This window comes from Eleutherodactylus coqui, chromosome 2, assembly GCF_035609145.1.
Source record: "Eleutherodactylus coqui strain aEleCoq1 chromosome 2, aEleCoq1.hap1, whole genome shotgun sequence".
In the NCBI taxonomy this organism is placed as follows: Eukaryota; Metazoa; Chordata; class Amphibia; order Anura; family Eleutherodactylidae; genus Eleutherodactylus; species Eleutherodactylus coqui.
In genome coordinates, this window is record NC_089838.1 from 112,230,941 (window position 1) to 112,240,268 (window position 9,328).

Below are 9,328 nucleotides of genomic sequence, written 5' to 3' on the forward strand. Positions count from 1 at the left end.
CTGCAATCCAAAACTAAATAAATTACATATTAAAATGTCCAAAACAAAACGAAGAACCCATTTCCATACTTCATATAAGCCGATATGACTAATTGGCGCATTTTAAGACGGTCTATTAGACAAGTGTAGTAAATCTGTCACAGTGGGTAAAATCGAAATAGAATCTAGAGGTGCATTGGAATTTTTTAGGCTCCACGATACGGCTGTGCGGATGAGCACCACTGCATGTTGTCTCCGGTCCTTTTACGGAACCCATCCATCACCACACAACCTGCTGGAGATTTTCTTCAGACCAGGACAGAATCATTTTTTATTTTTTGCTCTCAGATTACAACTGAAGCGGACAAAATCTCCACATAGTAGTGTAGGAGGTAGGAGGACCCCGGCCCAAACCCTGGAGAATAAACTTGTTGCAGCTCCTGAACATATGGCTGCATAAGGGCCGGCAAGATGTCATGAATGTCTGCTGCTGAAGATCAGGACAATAAACGTATTATGGCACCCTTATTTATTCATCATACTAATACAACCAACGCTCACTTATAGCATAGTAGAGCCGGTCAGAAGTCCTGGGAAGTCCTGGGGTTATGTTTAGGACAAAAACATTCATTGTCAGAAAAACAGCAAGTATCTAGGAGGAGTTGTTGGAACAAAATGAAACAGTGTGAGTGTAAGGCTGATATAAATAAGTGATTACATATCAGAGCAAACGGAGGATTTATGGTGGAAAACTGAAGGATTCTATGATATCGCTCCACATTTGCGGTGACTGAGCCTCTAGATCGTGCAGACTCGTAGGCTGTTGAGGTTGGCATCCCAGATGGTCCCATACATGTTCTGTTGGCGATAAATCTGGTGACGGGGCAGCCACGGACGTGTGGCAATGTTGTGGAGACATCCCTGTGACAGCCTTACTGTCTGCGGCCCGGCATTATCCGGTCACCTTTTGGAAGCTTCCATGAGAGGAACACATGTGGCTGCAGGATGCCCTGAACATATCGCTGAGCTGTCATTATCCCTCTACTACGGGGGAGGGGGGACTGATTTTCATATGCGATGGCCCCCCTGACCATCACACCAGCAGTGGGGGCAATGTGCCGCTCCACAGCAGGGGCAGGATTGAGGTGCTCACCGCTAGGTCTCCAGACATGAACTCGGCCATAATCTAAACTTGGATTTGTTGCTGAAGGCAACCTGGTTCCAATCCATAACGGTCCAATTTCATAATTCACAATACTACTGCAAACAGGGGCGATGGTGGGTGAGTGTCAAAGTCAGAACAAGTAATGGGATCTATGAGACCAAGTGTGCTTCAGCCAAGAGCCTGGTAATGGTTCTGACAGTACGAGCCTGTAATGAGGAGGGCGCCTGTCTTTTGTGTCTGACAACAGAACAGTTAGGGCCCATTTACACACAATGATTATTGCTCAAAATGCGTTTAAACGAACAAATTTGAGAAATAGTCATTCAGCTTAAATGCACAAAAGTCGTTTTCTAGTTTTTCACAGTTTAAGCCGACTTTTCAGTCAGCTTAAAAGAATCTTGTTGGCTCGCTGGCTTCTCGTCCGGGGTAAATGCTCGCTGCTCAGTGCTTGACATAGGAGGTGAAGCACGGAGTGAGAAGCAAACAAGAGGCCAGCAAGTCTTTCAGTTTAAACGTTCTGCACAAGCGCTGACAACCTTAGTGGTGACGTCAGCACTCCTGCAGTTGTTTGAAAGACTGCCAACCCGTGTAAAAGGGGCTTTAGAGCTGCTTCTGCTTATTAAACGATCAGATTGTCCTCTTTACTGGAGGTCTCGGTCGCCTTCTGTGCCCTCACACCTCCGAACAGTCTGGTCAGAATGGCCCAGGTGCCAGCAATTTGTGATACGACCATTCAGCATCTCACATTCCATTAACACCCCCCTCTCAAACTGTTAACTGCGTGAAATCTCTACAATGGCATTATAGAGGAGTCTGGTGGCCAACAGGCTCTACACAAGCAGATCGAGACATCCACTACACATAAGTAGCCTCGGAGAAGTAGCCTTTTTATAGGCCAAGGGGGAAGCACTTTTATGGCCTCAGGTGGCAAAACTTTATATAATAACTACTATTTGATACTTTCCATAACCAATTTCACTGGAAGTGGGCAACATTCCATCATTAGTGTCACTGTAAGGTCCAGTAGCCAGTTGCTCATGACCAGACAGATAAAACTTTGCACACAATGGGTCTCTTACCAAAATGGTCTACCAGTAAAGCCCCGATCATCATGCAATCAGCTCGTTAGATCAAGCTGTTTGCATGATAATTATGCAGTGTAGATGCATGCAGTGAAAAAACAATCACTGATAAATCCCTGACCATAACATCATCATTGGTCTGATGCACTTATTCTCAAACCCTAGCCCTCCCCTAGGATATGGTGCCACGCTCAGGGCTCTACCCATAGACTTCCTCATAGCAGAAGAAGCCTAAAGAAGAAAAGATGTATGAAAGAGCCTGTAAAGACACGAGAAGAGCTTTTTTTTAATGTGGATTTTTGAGCCACAGCCAGAAGTGGATCCAGCAGGCAGGAGGGAGAAGTCCTGCCTTTATAGCTGCCATTCCTATTTAATCCACTTCTGGCTTTGGCTCAAAACCTTGCATGCGTGACTGTAGTCATATCGGAGTGTTTCCAGGTGAACTCTTGGTAAACTTAGAACTTAGGCTGGGGTCACACGGGACGGAATGTCAGCAGAATCCTCACAAATGGCCACAACGAAAAAACACGAGAATTCCGCTGGAGAAGCGTGGGTTTTGTAGCGGATTCACCGTCAGCATTCCGCTACAGTTTTCTCTCCGCATAGAGAGGAGAGAAGCCACTGCAGAAAAAAGAAAAGAATTGACATGCCGTGGTTTTGAATTCTGCGCCACATGTCCGTTCCCGTGTGGCTTGGCTGCAGACTGTGGACGAGATTCTTGCAAAATCTCGTCCATGTTGCTGGCTAATTCCGGGATTAGGAGCCGTGGGCGGAATAGTCGTGCGGACATTCCACGGCAATTCCACCCCGTGTGAAGCCAGCCTTAAAGTTGCTTGGTTGAACCATTTCCAGCCTCTAAAAAAAGTCCTCTTATCCTCAGGAAAGGATACTAACAGCCTAGACCTGGAAAGTTCCCTCCGGCTGCCTTCGCACTTGCAATAAAATTGCACAATGCGAGCGTGCGTAAAAAAACCCCGCAGAATTATGAAAGAAATGAGTTTTTCGATAAAAAAAACTGCAGCATGTCCTGTCTTTCTGCGTTTTGTAATTTTTTAATCGCCCATGCTCCTCTGTGGCGCCTCCTTTTTATCGCATCGTACAAACTTCAGATTTTTATATAATGCGTTTGTTTACATTGGAAAGTCATATTGACTTTCGTGCTTAAAAAATGTGTGATTACGTTGCGCAATATTTTTTAGCGGGTGGCAGCGATTTAATATTTTTAAGAGAAAGCATCGCTGATGCCCAAAAAAAAATGCCTGAACACAATTGCGATTTTGCCGTGATTTTCTTGCGATCGCAAACGTGAAGGAGCCCTCAGAGTGTGTTCACACGTGGCTGATTTGCTGCAGATTGAGGTGTAGATCTCCAGCAGATTTCATCTCTTCAATTGAATTCGAAGTGAAGGGGTGATATCTGCTGCGGAGCAACAAAACCCACAGCATATCAGTGACAGGGGAGCGCACACTTAGGAGGAAGGGGGGGGGGCCCAAATCGAGGGGGGGGGGGGGAGTTGGCGTAGAATTTACAGTAGCAAGGTGGATAAGATTTGGAGAATCTCATCCACAAATTGCTGAAATATTGCAGATTGGCACTCTGTGGAAATCACATGAGGGGGTGACTTCTATACAAAAATACAACCGGCTCCAAATAGTGCAGTTTGGGAGGCAGACTTTCCGTGTGGACCCGGCCTTATGGCATAACATGAGCACCACGAGCTACCATTCATATAACTGCACGTTCTATAATTCTATAATCAGGGCAAAATAGCTTTGATTCCCTCCATAGGACGTGACTAAAGTGACACATGACATCTGATAACAAGATTACTCAGGCATGCAGAATAGGAACTACTTTCTACACATACAAAGAAAGCGGGCTGGGACTGCTAACAGGGGGGACATTACCATGGAAGCAGGTGAGGGGGAAGGAGCAGAACAATTAAACCCTCATTCTTCACACAGCTTAACTTCATGCTCACATCAGTTAACCAGAGGTTTGCAGGAGGAAAGAAACAAAGGAACAAACAGCCTCATCAATTCACCAGGGAACAATGACGTCACGAGTCACAGCATTGTCACCACTACTTGGTGTGTCGACCGCAGCGACTCCCACAGGGGTGCTAGCAAAAAGAGTCCGACAAAAATTATAACACCCCCCTACTGTCTAGAGTAGACACAGAAAGAGGCACTGAAAAATCAGACAGAAACAGCGCCCACTCATATGAATGGGTTGTGCATGTTTCTCGGGCGAACAGTCCGAGTGAAAAAAAAATATATATTTTGCAGCAAGTCCCATTCTTATCCGATTTTCAAACCAGAATAAAAGGTAATGTGTGGTCTCCTGCAAATCGGGCAGCACACAGACGGGGTGTCCGGTACTGTCCAATCCGAGTTGGGCACAAGAATCTTGGGCGTAATCTTTCTCTTCATTCTGTGTGCATTTTTCCTAAACAGGCAGTCATTCATAGATGAAGACTGCCTGATCACATGGCCAATCACTGCCAGGTTTATATGCCTGAATAAAATGAGCAATGAATGATAAGCGAACGAACTATCATGCGTCATCCAATTCTTGGCTGAACAATATCAGTTTCTGCAGCTGTCAAAACATACTAGTAGTTTAGGGCCATTTGGATGGGGAAAGCTCTAGGAAAGCACCAATCACTGCAGATTAAACAGTCAACCTGGGAAGAAGTGACATCGCTGGCTTACTATGGAAATCAGGAAGGACTCAGCGATGAGACTTGTTTCTGCTCATCAATTGGATTTGCAGACAAATCAAAGTTTAGCATCCAATACTGAAAGCAGCGGCATCAGCTTCCGGGTCTCGTATGTTCTACAGGGATGGAGGGATATATGTACAGGGAAATACCTTTTAATTAAAGGGAACCTGTCACCAACTAGAATCAGAATCCAAGTTATAGTACTTTAGGTGAGCCTTTCTTCATACTCCCCCATACCCACAATGTCACCTGGAGCAGGCGGTGCACACATTCCATAGAGATGAAACAGGAGTGTGTGCATGGGCTCCTCAAAAAGGTTAGGCTGGCTGTGTGCACGCTGACTGCGCCATGGAAAACCGCAGGAACGGGGAATCGGGCGAGTATAAGCCGGCTCCCCGACCGTAACATCATCTAAGCTATAAGCAGCGGCATGAACCAATCACAACCATTGCATTAATTGGCTGCGATTGGTTCTTGAACGCTGCAGCTCAGCCAATCAGAGCCAGTGCTTCCTGGAGGCGGGGTTTTTGAACCCCCTGACCAAGAAGTGCTGAGGGAAAACTACAAGCAAGTCTGCCAGGGACCTGCAAGGAGAAGTCCGGCAGAGCAGGCATCGTCCGTTAGGTAATGTATTGCGTGGTTTTTTTTATGCAGGCCTTCCCCCCAAAAAACTACAAAAGAGCGCTACAAAATTGCAATATCGCCGCGAGAAAAACGCAGCAATATCACACAGAACACAGATGTGATATCGCTGCGATTTTCTCACAACGATATCGCTGTCGCATGTGTGAAAGAGACCTTAATCCAAGAAGTCTAAGGCCTCCTGCACACCGTAAGGACGGACTCTGCATGCAGGATTCCCGCAGCAAAATTCATCCCAGTGACCCCTACGTACCTGTCCGGCGGCTCTGCACAGCGCTGCGGACGTGCCGGCCAGCCCTCTGTCGCACATGCGCAGTAGCCGCTGCCACTCTGGAGTGACGCGTATCCCACAATACTTCCAGGACTGAAGTCTAACGACCTGAAATTTCACAAAACTGAGCAGAGCGTAAGAAAATTCTTGTAGCTAAAAAAATTAAGGTACGTTCACACGTGAAAATGCCGCAATATTTTATAGTACCAGCAACGGGGAGGAGGTTTGGAGAAACGCCACTCACACTGCGGAAAAATCCACGTAGAGTAGAGTCTTAATCTGCAGCATGTCATGTTATACTGCGGATCATCACTGTAGGACTCCCCGGGGAACCCTCAGCACTTGGCCACAGATCCGCAGCGTGTGAACATACCCTAAGGAGGTTGTCCCACCTTACGACATTCACGCCAGATGCACGTCACCCGTCTCCAGGACAGGCATTGCCCTCTCCAGGGGTGGGACCGCATCTATCAGACAGGTCGTAAATGTTTAAGATGGGAATACCTCTTCAAGGGACAGATTTACAGTGGCAAGCCGCTTTTCTTCCCTTGACACTGGCGAGGGCGATATCAGACTGTGAGTCATGGCCCGATATCACGCTCCACGCCACGTGATGCAAAGAGTTTTCATGTGAAGACAGCCTCGCATCACTGAGGGGATTCCCTTCATTCCCGCTGCGACTGTCACTGCCACGGCAGAGGATCGTGGAGTTCTCCCATCACTCCCAATGCTGCTGGCGGCCCTACTGAAAACAACGGGCAACATCGCAAAAAGAAAGAACATGCTGCGATTTTTTTTTTCCATAAGTGAAAACATGACAAATGGCAATGAAACCATTAAAAAATCATTGGTATCATAATTCTGCGTTTTCACTCTTCTTGCATCGCGTGATGGCTAACTTGAAGAAATGCATTTGGATATGGAAATAGTGATGGGCTGATGGAGTTTTTTTTTTTTTTTTTTTTGCAGGGTGCACTAGTGGGCCCAGCCACCAATAAGTGGGGGCGCCCTTATCAGGGCAGTTACACGTAGCGTGTGACTGGAGATAAGCACATCAGTCCTGGTCTCCTACACCGCTCAAGTGTCACTTTGGCCTCACTGCTTTGGTCTATAAACGCCGACTCCATGGACTGGTGAGTACGAGCCCTCCGTGGGCAGACTGATGTGTATGTAGTATGCTAGATATTGAGGTGATTGTGAGTAGCAGTGCATGGTATGGAGGTATTTTATCGGCATCACCTACGGATTGTCCTTGCTTAGTTTGGGTATATCCTATGAGATTAGTACACACTAAAAGGGAACCCATCATCACCTACAAGCACCAAAAACTAAGCTTACGAACCTCTAAGATGTGGGCAAGGATTTCAGGGGTACCCGTTATACTTACCCGGCTCCCTGTTCCCTCGCTGTCAGCCCTGCTGTCCTCTATAGCGGTAGGCGCACACTGACTGCAGAGGAGTCTAGTGCACGGACCAACTGTGAGGGAACAGGGAGCCAGGGAAGTATAAGAGTTACACCCGGGAGTCCTCAGCCCGTCCTACAAGAACAGATAGAAATAATCCAACTCACCGGCCACTTCCCAGCAGCCAGGAGAGACATGGGCACGCTTGACCACACATATGCACTAAGAATGTTCATGCCAAGAGTGCCAAAACCGCGGAAAATTTAAACAAAAAAAAAAAAAAAATCTTCTGTGGTGCCCATAAAAACAATAAAAGGTACCGGCAGCACCGATACTTTGCTGCTGTGTTTCTGCCACCATCCGATGCCCTTCGTCAGAATCAAACGTCATCAGGTGTCGGTTTGGGGCTTATCTTTGTAATCGTTTTTATAGATGACTTTTTTTTTTGCACGTTTTTGGATGAGCTGGACTTTCGCTACACATTCCTATCAAATTAGCCCAGAAACCAAAAGGTACCTTCACACGGCGTAGAAGCACCCGGGCATTGCATGGCAGATCAGCAACGGAAATCCAGTCTCAAAACCCACGTTATCGGAGGAGGTGAATTGCACAGCGGAAACAGCGATAACATTAACCTGCCGCGGGGTCGGATTCCGCACGGGATTGGTGGGGATTATTTCCACAAATTTTCAAAATCTCATCCACTTCACTGGTAATGTAAATGTCGCGCCAAATCCACCCGTCTGGGGATACCCTGAGAATGAGGGCACTGCAGGGCTGGGGTGGCACTACCTCCGGGGCGCCGGAAGACTTCAAAGGGCAGAATGCCATCAGTTCACAGGGCAAGAATACGTTTCTGGGGTGCAGAACCTTCCATCACCGCCTGCTCCTCATAGACAAAACCAGAGGAGCCGGGTACAGGGAGCGCCAACAGCTCGGGCACACCGCACTTGGGACACTTTTTCATAGTGATGGGTATGGGGGGGGGGGTATTTTTCTTCCATTCTTGCAATAAAGTATCATAGGAGTCATTAGCCAAATCTCATCGCCTACTGTGCCCACTACCAGCCAACAATAAAGAGCCGCCAACCGTACCCGTATAGCCGTCCACCACGTACGATAATCTTTATTTGTATAGCGCCAACTTATTCCACAGCGTATGAGATATAACTTCTCCGGCACGGAGCGCTCCATCACCAAGACGGCATTTATTTGGTACAGTAAAGACTAAAGGCAAAGTATTGGTGGGCACCACTGCCCATCTGTGGGCACACAGACCACTAACTAGGCGCCCACATGCCTAGAAAGGGCTCTCACCCCTTTACCTCCAGCTGGTGGGGAACAATAAACAATGCCCAGACAATGCCCCCTCCCCAGCACAGCCCTGGCATCGCCTGGCACCAGGGTACACTGCCCCACTGTGCTGCCCTCAGCATCGGTTTACGGCTGGGAAAGCAAAACATTGCCGCCGCCTCAGTAACCCGTCGGCGGCCGGCGGGCAGACAATGCAGCGGAGCCGGCGGTCCCCCGTCCGCGGCCGGCGGGCAGACAATGCAGCGCAGCCGGCGGCACTCACCCAGAACACGATGTTGAAGCCGAACAGGAAATACTTGACGCAGCAGCTGACTTCGGGTCCCTTGAAATGCTGGTGTTTGCCAGACATGGCGTGTGCCGGCGCTGCTCACAGGGGCGAGGGATGCTGCTGGCGGCGGAGCGCGGGCATCGGGAGGCTGCGGGGAGCTCAGGGCACCAGGCTATTGTTAGCCGCTTCCTGGAGTCCCGGCCACGGGCTGTCCATGTCTGCCGCTGCCTTGTCCTGCTGGCTGCAGTGCTCGCTGGCTCCTCCCACACAGAGGCGGGGCCTACCAGCGCCACCTGCCGCTAACAGGCTGCAGTTACAGAGCGGGGGAGCTCTGCCGCACCTGTTGCTTCGCGGAGGCTGCGGGTCGGAGGAAGGAGCGCATTGTTGTAAATGCCAAAGTCTGGCTGTTACCTTACAGGGCTGAAGCGACTGGGATGACATTTGGCAGGGAGCTAGCGTGCATCATGAGGAAGGGCATAG

General features: G+C 48.5%; 1 protein-coding gene across 2 annotated transcripts in view; it reads right to left on the reverse strand.

Annotated features, from left to right (window-relative positions):
• TSPAN17 (tetraspanin 17) overlaps positions 1-9,106 on the reverse strand; it is a 50,877-nt gene extending 41,771 nt beyond the window's left edge. For both annotated transcript variants that reach the window (XM_066591343.1, XM_066591342.1), the window contains exon 1: positions 8,843-9,106. In XM_066591343.1, the coding sequence (XP_066447440.1) occupies positions 8,843-8,929 (87 nt within the window). In that variant the 5' untranslated portion in view covers positions 8,930-9,106. The remainder of the gene's footprint in view (positions 1-8,842) is intronic.
• Between the last annotated feature and the right edge of the window lie 222 nt (positions 9,107-9,328).